Raw genomic sequence first — 17,889 nt, 5'->3', positions numbered from 1 at the left:
CTCACAAACAGCAAGCTCACATGGTTCTACTGCTGAGTTGAGCCAGCAGACATATGGGGGGGAAACCTGGGGTACAAACCACCACTTCTCATCCCCAATGTCTGTTGGCTTCTACATTCTTCATGAATGTTGCCACTGGTCTGGCAAAGTCTTGGTTGTCATAATCTTGGAGGGACAGGTTGCTCCTGGTATTTAGTAGGCAGAGCCCAGATAGGCTGCTAAATGCCCTGCCATGCACAGGGCAGCCCCACAACAAAGAATTACCCGGCAAACTGTCAACTGGGCTGAGGTTGAAAACGCAAGATTCATGGAAAGAAGGGCACATAGGTCAATCTGAGTTTCAATAAAAAATACAGATCCTCTTATTTATTTGAGAACGCCCCAGCCCTAATCTACAGTCTTGGCCATGGTTTTTCTACTCTGGAAGCCCCATATTTCGTAAGAGCGTTGGTACTTGACAGGGAATCCGGAAGAATGAACAGAGGGGTATATGCCAGATCCTAGATATAATGACAAAGGAATTTCCAAGTAGGAGGTCTGTAGCCATCACTAGAGGACCAGGATGGTCGACCCGGATGTAGCATGAAGAGCTGGGCACTGCTTCAAACCTTGGAAGCCATCCCATCTCTCCACTGAGCCTGAACAAATGAGCCTCGCCAAGGAGAATGCATTTAACAGCAAAGATGGAGGACCTGCTGGAGAGGAAGGGAGCTGACCCCATAGAAAGAACATGAGGGGAAGCTGACACACAGCCATCTGATGATATCATTTAGATTTGGACACGGCCTCATGCGGGGGCGTCTCAGCTTGGACCTGCTGCACACAGGTGCAGCGGGTGTCCTCTCGGTGCCCCTCCAGCTGGGTGGCTTTCTTCTCTGCCTGTTGTCTCTTGGATGACAGAAGGTATGAGCTCAGGCCCATGGCACACACACAGCCCAGTATTTAACGTAGCTGCTGGTGAATCTGCTCTATGATACCATGCCTAGCCTCTGTCTTTTTCCTTTCCTTTTACCTTCCCTTCTTTTCTTCCTTCTTTTCTTGTTCATTTTTATTCTTTCCTTTCTGATATGTTACCTGTCTTCTAAGATCATCTGGAGCAGACATCTCACAATGATAAATGAATAAGGAAACTCAGCTTCACTCTCGAGTCTCACTACCCTCCTTCTGTGATTCCTAGAACATAAACTCAGATAACATGGCAAGGTTGGTCATGTGTTTGTACAAAGCTGATAAGCTGTGCTCCAGCCTGGCAACGTGATTGGCAGATGCTGCTTGTCTGTGCTCACCCAAGCTGAAGGGCACCCGAGAAGATCATCGGACCTACATGAGGTCTGCCTCTGTTCCCACAAGGAGACATTTCACAGAGAAACAAGAACAACATTTCGTGCATTTCTGTATCCACTAATGGAGATACAGAAGAAAACTTTCCGTGTAGATTCTAGGCTGTTTATCTGGAAAGGAATGAGGCTGAAAGCCCCCTCCAGAGCAGCCATCCACAGAGTTTCCTCAGCGGGCCTCTGGGAGGATGATTAAAGGTAATAGTTTGAACACGTGCTTGGAAATCATTCGGTGTGTTAACCACAGCAGATTCTTCTTCCTGTGTTAATTCCTGAGCCCTACTGAGTCAGACATCCTTTGAGTTACTTTATATATTTCATGATCTTCAAAGGAAAGCTCTTTTATTAAATCTATAATTTTTTGTGCATTCCACCAGCACTTTCTTCTAGTGTCTACTTGTTTCATAGCTCTCTCACTGTTCAAGATGCATCACACTTATAAAATGACATGTTGAAACCCATTGCATATCTGCCTACTGATAATAAATAACATACTAGCCATATAGTAGATAATAGCAACAGATACTAATAATCAATTTATATATGTTTTCTGTAAATCATACAAACAATGATCCTCTACACTACTGTCTGAAAGTTCGAACCAATCAAAGGGAAAATAAAACAGGATTACTTCAAGCAATATAAACTCTGATTTTAGATAAATGGGAGAGCAAACATGCTCCCATGTGGTTTCGATTGCTATGCAAATCTGCTCCTCCAAGTCAGACTGCCTCATAAAATACTTTCTAATAGATTTCCTGGCCTGGCTGATCCTGTTTATCATACATCGGAACTAATCTGGCTATGCATTACTAATACCCTTCTTTCGGTGCCCTACTTCAGAAAGTTATCTCAAAGCTACATGAATTTGAGGACTGAAAAGGCAACTTGCTAATGGATGCAGGCCTCCGTCCACGCGTAGCATCTGAATGAAACCTGCTGCTCTCCTCCATCCCTGAGAAGACTAGCACAGTCACAGGTGGCTTTCAGATGAGATCACGTTTAGACAGAACCTTCCAGAACTCTGTGAACCATAGCAGGAGGCAGCCGCACCATCAGCCTCTTGCTTTCTCTCTGGGTGCTAGTCATGTGGGATGGGGAAGGCAGGTGAGATGTGGGGTGGGGGGGGGGGACAGGGACACAGCTGTTTGTTTCATAAGGAGAAGGAGAACCCTCCCCGCAGATTAGAGATATTTGCTTTTACTGGCTCCTTGCTTCTCAGCCACTAAGATTACAAATGATATTAGCAGTTTAAAACATGCATTAAATTATCTGGTCTTCTTGAAAACCTCATCACACTATTTGTCCCCCTGATTTCTCCTAAGGATGAATTTGGAGGAAAAGCTCCCCCTGTATCGCCATATCACCATAGTTAGAGCTAGCAGCGGATGTGCCAAGTCCCCAGGGAGGTGAGAGACCTCCCCCCTACCCCCTCCCCCTCCCATCTTTTCCCTGCAGAGTCAAAAATATGCTGAAAACTTACAACACTGTTTTTCTCATCGGCACACAAAATGCCAAACTAATACAAATAGCACATTTCCAAAAGAATGAACTTACTTTCAGTGCAAATGGGACAGCAGCCTTTTCGGTTGAGAATTTTACCCTAATTAGAAGAAAAAAACAAAAGGTTAGTACAAAGGAACAGAATGTGCTACAGACAGTTTTTTTTTTTAATCGAATGCCAGGCACAGCAATGAAATCAAGTTGTACTTGAACTCAAGGTGCAGATGGTGATGTTGAAAATAAGATATGTGAACTATCAGGTTGCATGGCCAGGTAAAGACATTTAGAACTCTTCCCTGTTTTTATTCCCTGACAAACAACAAGATCCCAAATGACATAGTAGTGTGATTTTTCTCACATAGAAGAAAGGTGGGGGAAGTGGCACTGTAGCTCAGAATGAGAGCTTAGAATAAAAAAAGCTTAGGGAAAATGCCCAGGCCCTGAGTTTAGGCCCCTCACCCTTCCCACGCACATGCATGCATGCACGCACGCACACACACACACACACACACACACACACACACACACACACACACACAAAGAAAAGAGAAAGAAAGCTGGGGACACTCAAGGACCCTTTCACTGATATTCAAATCCATCTCTGTAGAGATCAAGTGCAAGCCCACCTGGTCACAGGGAACTACAGGCTGCCTGCAGGCAGGGCGGCCTTGCCCAGCAGCCTCTTCCTTCTGTCTTTGCTCGTGGAAACTAAACCAGAACCTGTATCCCAGCCCTGAACTCATCCAGTCTATAAATACAGTGTTTGACAGATCAAATTCAGTCCAATTTCTTCTTCCAGAATGTGGATGTTACCCATAGTAAGTCTTTGTTGTACCATCAAAGACTATGAAGCTGAGAGGGAGTTCAGACATGCAGAGTGATTTTTCCATGATATACTTGGGAATCATGCCTTTACCTACATCACATCACTTATCTTCCTTCCTTCCTTCCTTCCTTCCTTCCTTCCTTCCTTCCTTTCTTCCTTCCTTCCTTCCATCACTCTCCTTTCTCCTCTTTCTCACTGATTCTTTCTCTCTCTTCTTTCTCCTTTTTCTCTCAGATCCTTTCTCTTTATTTTCCTCCTCCATTGTGTTCTCTGTGTCTGTCTCTCCCTCTTTGACTGATTCTGTCTCTGTCTGTCTGTCTGTCTCTCTCTCTCTCTCTGTTTTCCCAGGCCAGGTAGCACAGAGACTACATCAGCTTTTGAGAGGATTTCCATAGCAGAGTGGAAGTCTCTGGAAGACCCCCATGCTGGCCTCTGCGAGGGAAAAGTGTGAAGTGAGCTGGAGGAAGGTTGGAAAGCTGCCTAGAACCAGGAAGGTGGTCCCCGAGGCGGGAGGCGGGAGCCAGGCCAGGGTGCTAACAAGCCTCAACAAGATGTGGGGGTGGATGGAGAAGGTAAGGCTGAGGGGAGAGCTTTGGGAGGGGGATGCACCTGGCCCAGACACAGCCCAGAAAGACAGAACACCAAAGAGACTGTGGCTCAGGAAAGCACTTGACCTCCCGCAGCCAAAGGACCAGAAAAACCACAGACCCTGCTGCAAGGGGCAGAGCGCAGGGAAGCGGGAAAGGCCACGGCATCCTGCCGAGGCCTGTGGAGGCCTGGGAATTACTTGAGCCACCAGCTTGGCACGGCTTCCTGTTTTTGTCTTGTGGAATAGGGGAACCCGTTATTGCTAACATGTGCTCAGAGAGTTCATTAGCAGCCAGGGCTCCCGGAGGACTGGCATAAATAATGCGATCCCATTTTTCCCAATGAATATTTATAAGCAGGCCATGTTCAAGTCGACTTATTGTATCTCTCCTTTTTCTTAAATATGGGAAGGTTTTCAGTTTTATGTCTGAGGCTTTTTAAAACAAGACTAATTAGGGTCCTTTTTCTTTTCCTCTCACCCTTTTATTCAGTTGTGCAATGGCAACAGCTGTTGTTTTCTGTGCCTTATTCGGTGCTAAGAAAAAAAACGCAACTTTTTCTTTATAATAATAACAGATGTGAATAAAATTAAAGGTTCTCTTTACCAGAGAAAGAGGGCATGTCCTAAATCTATGGATCTGTATTTTTTTTCCCTGTTCACTGGAAGGTATTAAATAGGTTTGACATGTTCCCAAAACGCACAAACCTTGAAAGGTTTTGAGTTGCTGAGATGAATTCAATGAGACTAGGGCTTTACCAGATAATAGTGGCTTTATTCAATGTGCAGGGCTAGGGTTTTTCAAAGAGATTTTTCTACAAGGATGCTATTTCCAACGATGGAGCCAGGGTTAGAGAGAAAACTCCAGCAAAGCAAGTAGCACCAGACAGGAAAAGCCTTTTGAACGTATTTAGTAATAAACAAGCACATATTACTTTGACTATAAGGAGAAAGGGAGGAAAACACAAAAGGTGACTATAATTGGAAAAAGCAGCAAAAGAAAATGAGAGTAGATCTAGGCAATGGAGTTGGAGATTAGTTTAAAAGGAATTGGATGCCTAGAGCACTGTTTCACATCTGTAATCCCAGCTACTAGAGAAGTTGACATTGGGTAGATCAAGGTTTGAGGACAGCTTGGGAATAAAAATGAATAGGACCCTATCTCAACCAATAATCTGGGTATCACTCATGTCTATAAGCCCAGCCACTAGAAAATATAGGTGGGAGAATCACACCATTCAGGCTAGCCTCGGGCAAAAATGTTAAGACTCTATCCAAAAAACACAGAAAAGAAAATAGGATGGGGCATGGCTCACGCGGTAGAGCAACTGTGGATCAAATGTGAATCCCTGAGTTCAAATCCCAGTATCGTTAAAAAAAGAAAATTTGGGAGATGGCAAGAAGAGATAGGGGACAAAAGGTATTTTCAGAAGGCTAGACTCTGGGTGAGGACTGCGAGAATAAAAAAAGGACCTCGGACATGTGGCTCATCAGGACTGGGAAACTTGGGGCTCTGATTCTGTGTTCTGAGATGTCATGTGACAGGACACTAGGCAAGGAGGAAGACCACCCACATCCCAACTTTACCTGTGGGCAGCTGCTGACAGGGACACACTGCTTCTTGCGGCACTCTGTCCTGCCTTTCACGCAAGCGCAGATGGTGCAGTTCACTGAGGACCACATCTCTCCATCCTTCGAGACACAGCACAGAAATCTGCAGTCAGCCACAGCGGCAGGGTCTAAGCCAATCAGCTGTGATCACTTTGCAAGCGGAACATGTCAATGCCAGCTTAGAAACAACCAATCAGAAGTGCCCATCTATGTGCTATCAAGTTGACATCAAGATCAGGGAGGATTTCAAGATGAGTGTGTGTGTGTGTGTGTGTGTGTGTGTGTGTGTGTGTGTGTGTGTGTGTGTGTGTGTACCCCACCTCCCAGGGCATAAGGAGAATTATACTGTGTCTAACCAAGCCCTGGTTGTTTGCTCCTTCTTAATGCACAAGTTCTTTCACATGTAGAAGACAGTATGTATGACACAACAATGTGATGCAGTAACAAAACTCTCACTTCTCTCTTCTGCACAGGACTAAAATGCTGGGTCATTACAGGCGCCAGCTACTAACTGAGATATCACAGGTAGAATTGCTTATTCTCAGATGTGCCAGGGTACTAGTCCACACTGGTCAGGAAAAGAACTGAGGCTAACTCAAATTGACTTCCATGACTCAGACAAACATGTGATCAGAGCCCAGACAGAATAGCCACGGAGCACCGGGACAGCCGGCCTGCCTGCCTGCCTGGCTCTCTCCCATGTTCACCACAAAGAATGGTAGCACTTTGGCACATATTTCCAAGACTAATACCTTGCTCAGACTTTCTTGAGGAATTCCTTGGGCTCATTGGATTTGTGATCTGCAATTGCTCAGTGCTGAGCCAGGACAGAAGAGAGGGAGAGAGGGAAAAGGAGACAGAGAGAGAAAGAGACAGAGACAGAGACAGAGAGACAGAGGTGCCTCCATGCTTGTGGGCTGAAAATAGCACCCACAAACAACCAAATGGGGCCTGAAGACAAACCAAGAATCCCTTCCTTGGGCTTGTGGTACCCTCTTCCTCATCCTCTTCTTCCTGCACTCTTTAGGAGCATCCTGGCGTGCTATTCAGGTGAGAATGACCTGCCTGAATCTATGTTCAAAGGAAACTAGGTGCTTTCAACGCTGAGCGTACATTTCCAGACCACTGTGTCTCTGTAACTATCTCAAGCTCTGGTCACTAGCTAAGAAGATTCTTTTACATGGTGACATAAAAGTGCTTTGTAAAAAAAAAAAAGAAAAAGAAATCGTCCTTAGGGGCGGCTACTTTGTGATGGTCTTCTGGAGACAAGAGACAACTTTGTGTAAAGAGAATGGCAGCACTGCATGGGGCATGTTGCCAGGTGTGGTGGGTCACAGCTGCTTACAGACGCTCTGAGAACCTAAACCTCACCACCATCTGTGTCTATGTCCTATAATAGAAGGTCTGAGGGGCTTCCAGGTCCGACTCACTGCCAAGGGTCTCGATCTGTCGAGGTGTGCTGCGAAGGCACATGTGGATGCAGTAGCTGTCTCCCTCTGAGAGAACAAATGCGATGGGAGATGGGAGGCCCAGGTTACATGGTCACTGCCCAGCTTCCCAGGTGGGATGGTAAGACCCAATAAAACATGTGGGAAGGTAGTGGATGGCCACAGGGGACTCTTGAAGGTACTTTCTCCCTTTTGCTCAGTACTCTGCAGTACTCTACAGGAACATCTTCCCAACGGCAAACATTCTCCCCACAAGCAGTCTTCATTAAATGCTTCTGAACATATCAACCTCTTGACATGAGCCATTGTCTCAATGAGAAGAACCAGAGTCCTCAACTAAATGAGGTGCTTCTAGGCACAGGCGGGCACCTTGGCCATGACAATAGTGTAGCCCTAGTCACTGGCTGGCCACATTTAGAAAAAGAAATAATACAGTGCAGACCTTCCATATGTACGTGAGCATAAAGCCAAGGAAACACATTTCTCACACCGTTGCTTCTCTGCCTTCCTTTGTCCTAGATTCTAAATGCAGCAGTATAGATGATACTGTGCTAGAAACAAAGATGTGACAGCCACACATGTATCTGCTCGATGGCAGGAACCTTTCAATAATCACATTAGTTCAAGGCTCCAAAGAGCTTGCCTCATGACATACCCGGAAAATCTTGTTGCCGAACTTGCACACTTTTACATCTTCCGGGGGCACTCGTAGCAAGCATTCTTCACAGCAGGCCTCCTCACCTCTGGCACAGCTGCCAGAGTGGGTACATTTCTTCTTACACACCACAGTGGAGTCCTGGGGGCCCAAGCATATTGCAAATGAAGGGAGATGCTCTACAAAGTAGCACAGCTGGCCCTCCCTTCCCAACCCATAGCTGACGGCTCTAAACCTTCCTCTCTCATGCCACATTTTAATGTGCTGCTATAAACCTTGCATGCACTTCAAAATGTATTTGTTGGTTAACATACACTAGACTATGAGAGAGCCATAGCCAGCATGAGCCGTATGTCCAGCCTTCCAAGGGTTCGGTAACTTCATCTCATGTCGCTGGTCATCTCTTGCCAGTGTGTGGCAAGAAAGCTCAGCTCACTCTAGACCAGCCCATTTCCCTTGTCCTTGTTCATTATACATGAACATGCCCTTCTCAGGTCTCTTCTTTCATCTTATGATGCCCTTCAGAGTTTAACTTAAAGGCAGACAAGCTTGAACAAAGAGTAAAGATTAAAGGCTATCTACCCCCAAGATGAAATTGCCCATGCTCACAAAGGAAGGGAATGAGTGATTCTAAAACTGGAACCTGAGTTCTAAATCCTCCCACAGGAGATATGACCTTGACAAGGCTGTTTAACCTCTGGGGTGACAACTTAAACAAGTGATATTCTACCTCTCATCTCTCAGTCTCACATACAGCTAATATGTAAAATGCAAAACACAAAGAAATGATCATAAAACAACTCATAAATCGTAAGGAAAAAAATCCCACAATCTTTTGTCAAGCTATGTCTCTTGATTCCTAGTTGGAATGAAAGGACATTCACTAATTCTCAAATGATGCACATTTAACTGTAGATTTCCCAGGCATATGTGAAGGCACACACATATGCCACTCAGATAGACACGCATGAGATCCATTTACACAAATACTCATCTGTGGGACTATGTGCCTAGCATTGTGTTAGGCAATGAGAATATCGAGATGGATGAAGCATGTCTGCCCTCAAGGTGCAAGAGAGGTAGCCTTGTACACAAATAAAAGGCAATTAATTAAAACAGCAAATACGAGTGCAAAGGCATTAAAAGACTGCGGATTCCTGGAGAAGGTGGCCTCCAAGATGGGTGGTTGTGGGTGAAGCAAAGGTGGCTAATAAAATTGGGGACTACAAGCAGAGAGATCATCAAATCTGAACAAAGACCAAAGACTGTGCTCAGAAAACTAGGCTTCCTGCACCTGCCCTGGAAATCATGGAAGGCACTGGATGGAGATTCTGGAGAGAGAAAGTGCTGAGCAGGCAGAAAATAAGATCGACTGCCCCAAATTAGTACTGTCTGATGCTTGGAGCACCCATTCTCCCCCAAGACGGCTGTGAATTTGTGCTCTGATAAAACCACGCTTTCAGGGAAACGATTAATTGCAGATCTTCCCAAGTACAAGGAACGCCTGGCTCTATCATCTCACACAGAGGCCTTGAGACCCCCGAGTGATCCGTGCGTGACTAGTGCCCACTCACTGGTCACCTGATGCCCTGAGATCAGGACTGCAGTGTGCATCAGCAGAGGCCCGGGGCTCCCCTGTGCACACTCAGGAAGTTCATGGTGTGAAGGAGAAGCCCTGGGGATGGAGGCCATGTCCCACACAGGGAGTTGGTGCATGTTCAGGGCAGGACAAAGCACCTCAGGAAGACATTCTTAGGACTGGGAATTTCTTAGCAATCAGAGCTGGGGAGCACGGGGTCCCTGACCACACTCTGAGGTGGAGTGTGCTCCTCAACAAAGCCAAGCTACCGACTCCTACCGTCACTGCCCATAGTTCCTCTCCCTCTCCTAAGCTATGAGAAACAACCATCTTCACCACCACCAAGAAAAATTATTTGATATTCATGTCACATAAATGTCTGGGTTAACTCACTAATGAGAGATTCCCAAAGCTCTCTGTGATGAATGCCCATCTTTTAGGTGTTAAATATAATCCACTGCATAAGTACACTCAACGAATGTGTGGTGTATGCTCTATTCAACTTCTGCAGCAGTTAGATCCTTCCCTCATCAAGAATTAAACTTTCGGCTGCTTTTCTGAGAAAAGTAAGCAATGATGGTTCAATTTTGGTCACACTTGCTCGATACAAAGGACATAAATACTCCCTTCTCTAACAGCCAGGTTTATCTTTGTGATGAGCAATAAATCTATAACTTTTTCTGCTCATAAGTGCAATTAAAGCTATTTCTACCACCAGGTGTGGTACAGAATTCATCTTACATAATTAGTCACAGAGCACACAGCCTTGGGTCCTTGTTTGACGTTAGAGGATCTGCATGCAGTCCCTATGAGATTGGACCTCATCATCAAGCCCTAACTTGTTGGTCCCAGAAGATGGCAGTGACTCATAATATGTGTCCTCTGTGTGACTTTGAATATGACTTTACTTGTTAAATGGCTCACGAATATTCCCCACCCCCTAAATAAAACACCATCATAGCAGTTCTATAACCTTAATTCCATCATAGCCCTAACCCCTCTCACCATAGGCCACACCCCCAGCAACTTACCCTGCATGTACATGTGGTACAGTTATCATAGACAAATGAGGATCCATTGTCATAGACATCACTTCGAAATAGGCAGCTCCCAGAAGGAAGATCAAACACTTTCCTCTGACCTGCAGAAAGACAACACTGGGTAAGCAAGGCACAAGCCAGGGATGTCCTATTGTATCCTCAACAACTGTAACACAGAACTCTTCAACATTCTCACAAGACCAGGTGAATCTCGTGAGCATAATCAGAGCACTGATCAGACATGGCCAGAAAACTCCTAGCTACTGTATAGAAAAGCAGATTTCATCATTAACCTTATAGTTTCAACAAGTCATTATCACATGTCCAGCATAACCAACCAAGAGATCTTAGACCAAAGCTGCCCTCCAGAGGCTCACAGTCCACTGAGAAGATAATCTCATACAAGATTACTTTAGTTCATCAACATGGTAAGTTCTAGAAACAAGCCAACCAGGAACTGTGACAATAAGGAGGTCATATAATACTTCTTTGAGGGTGTCATGTTTATCCCCCAAAGTAGGTATTAATGGTTGGTAGCTAGAGGTTAAAAAAAAGTCAAGATAACTCAATAGTTAAAATTAGCAAGAAGAAGGAAAAGGAAGAGTGGAGGGGGAGGGAGAGAGGGAGGGGAAGGAAGGACTAAGGAATTCATATTTGCTATGCTCTAAACATTTGTTTGCCCACAAATGTCTGTGGCAGCCTCATCACCAATGTGATAGTATTAGATAGTACTAGAGATTATTAGATAGTGTTGGTACTATATAGTATTAGACAGTACTAGATAGAATCAGTGTCATTATTACATAGTGTTAGATAGCATTAGATATTACTAGATAGTATTGGGCCTTTAAGCAGTGATTAGGTCACAAGGGTGAATTCATCCTCATCAATGGGATTAGTGCCCTGAAGAAAAAAGCCCAGGAAAGACTTTGCTACCTTTTCCATCATATAAAGACTTAGTACATCTAGGGCTAAATTTGGGCCCTCACTACACACAAGACTCTGAAAGCACTTTGATCTTGGATGTCCCAGCTTCCAGAACAATGAGAAATACATTTCTGTTATTTATTAGCTAACTCATTGAGGCCTGAACAAGTTCACACAGAGTCTCAATAAAGAAATTGCACAAAGATATAACTCACAGCATATGTGGAGGAAGAATCTAACGCTACCTGCCAAATGTCCAATCTTTTATGAACCTAATATCTCTGCAGAGTTAGCTTGGTTTCTTCCTCACATGACTGATGACCAAAAAGGCCAAAAAAATTTTTTAAAAAAAGAAAAGAGAGAGAGAGAGAAAGAAAGAAAGAAAGAAAGGAGGGAGGGGGGAAGGAGGGAGGCAGGGAGGGAGGGAGGGAGGGAGGAGGGAAGGAGGGAAGGAAGGAAGGAAGGAAGGAAGGAAGGAGAGCAATCCCAAAGTGTGAGATCCAATTTCTCTCTCTCTTTCAATAGTTGAGTTTATTCCCTGAAACACAGGAAATCAGGTGGTTCACACCTGTAATCCTAGATACTCAGGAGGCTGAGATCTGAGAATCATGGTTCAAAGCCAGCCATGGCAGGAAAGCCCATGAGACTCTTATCTCCAATTAACCACCAGAAAACCAGAAGTGGCGCTGTGGCTCAAGTGGTAGAATGCAAGTCTTGAGCTGAAGAGCTGAGGGACAGTACTCAGGCCCAGAGTTCAAGTCCCATGACCAACCAAAAAAAAAAAAAAGACTTAGAAACCAATGATTCACGATCACTAATTAAATTCATATCCACCCTTCTCTTTCCTCTTGAAAAATAAGATTAATAGCAACATAGCCTAATCAGTAGGCCCAATAAAAGGCTCCAATTATCTATAAACATAAACTAAAGGCTATGCTTACAATCAAGAGTTGTTGAAAATACCAATTTTGGGAGTGAGGAAAAATGTTCTCTGCTTATCAGTAAAGTTCAAGGCCCAGTACAGATGCAGAAACCTTCACTTGGGTGCTTGTCCTCAAGAGGTAACAATGAATTACACTTTGAACTCCTTAATGACCTTGAGTATGATTTTTCCAGGCCCCACTCACTGCATTCATAATATGGGTCAGCAATGTCACCTTACAATATCATCACCTCCATCTATTTTCTTATGAAGGAGTAAATATGAAGGTACACAATCAAAATATTTTCTAGCAAAATGATTGTTCATATCACAACCCACACAGTTTGGCTGATATGTACACTCTCAAGTCCTAAGACTCTTCCTTTCCATGAGAGCTTATATATAAACTGAATGAGAGGATTACCAATAAAATACAAAATTCACTCTGTCCCTAAATATCCCTCTAGGAAACCCCTTCAAGGTTGTCTGAACTGTTGGGAAGCTCTGTGCGCCTCAAATCACATGGATTTTCCCCCTCTAATTCTAATCACTTTGGCCAAAAGCATGCTGAGTCTTAGGACAATAAGATATAAGAAATGTCCCTAGCAATTTTTTTGGTACTTATTATAAAAATAACCATGATTTCATTTTTCACTAATTAAACATTATTCTCTTCTGATTTTAAAGAAGTCAAAGTAGCTCTGCTTCAATTAAGTAAATTTTTCAATTTTGACATGATTGTCTTTTTCCTACATTTTATCTACATCTGTTACAACTATTTTCTAAATGACCTCAAATACTTTTTTGACAAATGACAGAAAAATAAATAAATAGATATAAAGCTCTGTGTGAAGCCTTTCTTTCTCCACAATCAAAATTATCTCTTTTGTATGGTGGAGATCTGGGATCTGCATTTTGTCCCCAGAGGTTCCTTCACCTCGTAGACTATATGGCACCCTTCCTTTCCTCCCACAGTGGAAAGAGAACTTTCTTTTATTTTTTTCTTTGGGATCCGGTCGTGGGGCCTGAACTCTGGGCCTGGGCGCTATCCCTCAGCTCTTCAGCTCAAGTTTAGTGCTCTACCACTTGAGCCACAGCGCCACTTCCTGCTTTTTTCTTTTTGCTTATGTGGTGCTGAGGAATCACACCCAGGGCCTCATGCCTGCAAGGTAAGTGCTCTACCATCTTCCCAGCCCCAAGAACTTTCTATATCATATGTGTCCTAAAATTACTGTATAGGTGGACAGAGGACTGAATGAATGGATGGACAATGACCAGTGGTCAGCTGATTGATCCACTGATTAATTGATGAACTGACTTGAATTTTTTTAATCCCCAGGTGATTGATCCACTGATTGGTGGATGAACTGACTTGAATTTTTTTAATCCCCTGAACAAAAGTAATCAAAAGCTTCAATAATCCCTGACTAAAATTATGGCCATGAAGCTCTTAGCCAAGTGTCTGACTCCCAATAAACGACAGTTGATAACCGTTACCATTGTGAGGGTTGACATAAGACCCCTGGTCTGATCACACTGAGGGAAAAGTTGGTTGTTACTCTGTGTACTCTGATGTTTGATGAGACTCTCCACTGAAAATCAGACTATCAAGAGAATGTTTTGATTTTTTTTTAAAGGGAGAGGTATGTTATATACAGATACGGTTGGGGATTTAGCTCAGTGGAAGAGCAATTGCCCTGAGTTCTGCCTTCAGCTCTTAAAAATCTAGGTCAAGGAAAATTTTAAGAAGAAAAAAAAATCAACACCTAATCAGCCAACATCTAATTAGACAAAGATTTTCACATCTAGAAAGCATCCTGGAGTTTGTTTTTCTTTTTTCTGTCTTTTGTTGTGTGGGTGTGTGTGTTTTTTTTTTTTTTTAACCACCACAGAGCACCACGTCTTACCTTAATCTGAGTCACCACAGCCCAGCAGAAGATAAAACATTCGAGAGAGTGGTTTGGAGACATAGTGGGCAGCCTAACATTAGCCATTCCCATTTCATGCCGTGGAGGCTGAGTCCAAGCCCAAAAGGTTTTACTCAGGGGAATTATGAATTTCAAGTTTCCCAAAACTGACCATTCCTTGTGTAGTCCCTTCTCACAACCACAAACAGTCAGCAAAACCTGCATTCAATACAACAGTCATCACTCACGCCGGAAACTTAAGCTGATTGTGCATGTCCTGGGCTTCAGCTTCAAAGCATTAATCAAGCCAAGTTATCTATGGAGCCAGGTCCAGATGCCACTTCCTGTCCCTCCCCACGCCTCCACCAGCACCCAGAGAGGGTGATTCCTACCATTCTAGCTCAACACATTGCAGGAGAACAAACCCACACATATTTGAAAGCACACATGTGTGGAAATGTCTTTAATCAGGTGTATCTAAACAACTCTTTGCTCTTCTAACTATTCCATGTTTGCTTGAATTGTGTGTGTGTGTGTGTGTGTGTGTGTGTGTGCATAACAGGAAAGGTAAACACTATTAGTCATAATGACAGTAGAATTTCAAAAGAGAAGAAAACTATCTTACTTTAACAAAATGCCTTACTTTGCCCATTTGGTTATAAAAAGAAATCAGACTTCAAGGTATGGCTGTGATCATCTGCCAATGAGAAAACTAAATCAACTTGGCACTCTGGAATTGGAGGAAGGAGAAAAGACTGTGGAGAAGGGTGTTGAGGGTGACTAACAGGAAAGACAACCAGAGAAAGTTCTCCCAACAGCAGAAAATGAAGAGAAAAACCAGGGAGCTTGAGATTCCATTTCATGATGTTCATTAGCCTTCTCTGTATAATAATCACTCTCATTTGCTGAAAACCTCCAGTCAAATCTTCTACATAAACCTTGATCCACCCAACATACACAAAAAGAATTAAGGGTGGGAGGTCACGGACAGGATAAATTAATGTTAAAATGAGAGAGAAACAGACAGACAGACAGAGACAGAGAGAGAGAGAGAACAAAACTAAGGCCAAGCTGGGCTCCAGTGGATCATGCCTATAATCCTAGCAACTCAGGAGGCTGAGATCTAAAGACTGTGGTTCAAAGCCAACCCAGGCAGGAAGTGGTAAAATACTATCCTTGAGCAAAAGAAGCTCAGGGCTTAATGCCCAGGTCCTGAGTTCAAGCCAAAGGACTGGCAGAAAAAAAGAAAAGACCAAGAGAAATGGCAGGAGGTAAAATCCATAGCTGGAAGTGATAAGGGGTACCCTCAGCATTCTTGGAGATCCTAGGGGAGCCTGCCTGCACGGTATGATGTGGTACCAGCACCAACTTAACATGAGGAGGTCTACACGATTCACTGCTTCTCGAGAATATTAAATAAGAAAAGGCATACAAAGTATGCACAGATATGCCAAGTCTGTACTGAACACTGTCACCCTCTTCCTGTAGAATATCAGACCTGCTCCTTCCAAATCTGCCATAATATCCTGCATGCTTCAGTAGGCCACATTCCTGCCTTTGTTTACTTCGCATGCTATGAAAACATATGCTCCCCACCAATGGCACGTGTCTGCCCAGTTCTGTGCCCAGCTCTCAGAGATGATCCCGCAAACAAAGATGAGCAGCTACACATGGGAGCCACACCCTGCCCACACCTTCCCCTCCAAGAAATAGAAAGATCAATGGTCTCTAACAAGCTAGGAAGTGGGTAAAGCACCAGAACCCCAAGCAGCCATGTACATAAACTTAAGAACCCCATGAAAACCATGTACAGAAACCTGAAGACATTGTGTCGTTCTTTGACCTGAAAATAGTCACTCACCCAAACACTTGGGGCAGCACTGTCCTGGGGGGGTGTGACTAAGGTGCTGGGGACAAGAGAGAATGGGGCAGACTTCTCTCACGCACTGTGTCCTGCCTCCCTGAGAAAAGAAAGAGAAAGAAAGAAAAAAAAAAGCACATTTAGAAAAGTCAATGCATATGGGTTACATAAGCTAGATACCTGGAACCGGTGTGAGGGCTTTCTGAGTCTCAGGTCCCTAGGCGGTGTGTACAGGACCTTGGAAGTCATTTCCACCCCCACCAGCACCTTGGCTGTCCTCCCCATCCCAAAGAGATGTTGAGTGACCATGCTCCTCTCCACCTTTCTGCAGACAGCGTCACCGCCCCACCATCTTCCCACGACTAGCTCTGGTGGTCTTGACTACCCAGCCATCCAAGGTGGCCCAGATGTGAGGCTTCCAGAGCTAAAACCAGGGAAGTTTTGGGCAAACCAGGTCAGGTGGGGTCCTCACAGACTGCTGCTTCCTTCACCACCTGTCCACGAAGCAAGCAAGCAAGAAGAGTCCTCCGCTATGTAATGAGGCTTCTCCTCTTCATTCTGACACCCATCTTTCTTAGTTCCTGTAGACCTCCTCCTCCAGGAAGGATTCACTGTCTACAACAGTTTGAAGGTACCTCCGGGTGGTGGCTCGCTAAGGGCCTGACCAGAGAAAGTAGCTAATTGGATGATAACAAATGCTCTGAAGGACCTTTCCACTGGATGCAGTTGGCTCACGTGAAAAGCCTGTTTCCAGCAGCCAGTGATTGGTATTGATAGAAATGGCAGAGCCTTGCAGGAATGTTAGGTGAGTTGCAGAACACTTGGATATTTTCTCTACCCTTGTTCTTCACCCTTTGTGTTCCCCAACACTCCAAACTTCGACACCTCTTTGCCCTCTACTAGGACCTCAACATCCTCCTTTCTCTGCCTGTCAATTTCTCGCCTCCCTCTGAAATTCAGAGTGAGGCCTGCCCACTGATTGCTCACTTGGTTTCAGTAAGCTACATCCTCAAATTCGAAAAAGATGGGCCAGAGAAAATTTTTAAAAGAAAATACTTTCCAGTTCATTCACATATAAGAAACTGGAAAGGTTGATGCAAAAACTGTCACTTGTAATATGAATTGCTACAATCTCTATAAATAATATTTGATTTCCTTATTTTTTTAAAGGAAACCAGTAAATTTGGTAACTAGATTAGTAGGTAAGTAGAATTTCAGTGGACTGGCTTCTGCAGGATTTGAGCCAGAAACCAACTAATGGACTTTCATACACTCATTTGTTGAGTGGATAATTTTCATCTCAAGAGGCCTGAGGAAGGGGGAACTCAAGATTCAAGAAGCCCCAGGCCATGTGAGATAAACACCCAACTTCTCCTCACCAGCACTTTCTACACAAGCTTCACAACCCTATTCAGTCCCAGCAGGGCACAGTGGCTCAAGCCTGTAATTCTAGCTCCCTGAGAGGTGGAGATTGGTTCAAGGCCAGCCCAGACAAAACAAAGTTCATGAGATCCATCTTGAAGATGAATCAGTGGCTAAGTGGGGTAGCCAGTGCCTGTCATCACAGAAACACCAAGCAGCAACAAGTAGGGGGATTGCAGCTGTGAGAAAAACTGTCTTTTCTATTAAAGTGGGTTGCTTAAAAGACAGCCTGGTGGCTTGGCTGTTATTGATTACCTTATTCTGC

The 17,889-nt window shown here is 44.2% G+C and overlaps 1 protein-coding gene across 1 annotated transcript in view; it reads right to left on the bottom strand.

Annotated features, from left to right (window-relative positions):
* The window catches only part of Bmper (BMP binding endothelial regulator), a 222,671-nt gene that overhangs the window by 90,433 nt on the left and 114,349 nt on the right, over positions 1-17,889 (bottom strand). The window contains exons 8-12 of the mRNA XM_013035143.1: positions 16,203-16,302; positions 10,577-10,686; positions 7,967-8,107; positions 5,840-5,944; positions 2,895-2,940 (exon numbers count right to left, since the gene is read on the bottom strand). Coding sequence (XP_012890597.1) covers positions 2,895-2,940; positions 5,840-5,944; positions 7,967-8,107; positions 10,577-10,686; positions 16,203-16,302 — 502 coding nt within the window. The remainder of the gene's footprint in view (positions 1-2,894; positions 2,941-5,839; positions 5,945-7,966; positions 8,108-10,576; positions 10,687-16,202; positions 16,303-17,889) is intronic.

The sequence above is a fragment of the Dipodomys ordii genome, unplaced genomic scaffold (genome assembly GCF_000151885.1).
Source record: "Dipodomys ordii isolate 6190 unplaced genomic scaffold, Dord_2.0 Scaffold205, whole genome shotgun sequence".
Taxonomy (NCBI): Eukaryota; Metazoa; Chordata; class Mammalia; order Rodentia; family Heteromyidae; genus Dipodomys; species Dipodomys ordii.
Note: the sequence above shows the minus strand (reverse complement) of the source record. Positions and strands in the feature narration are given on the sequence as shown.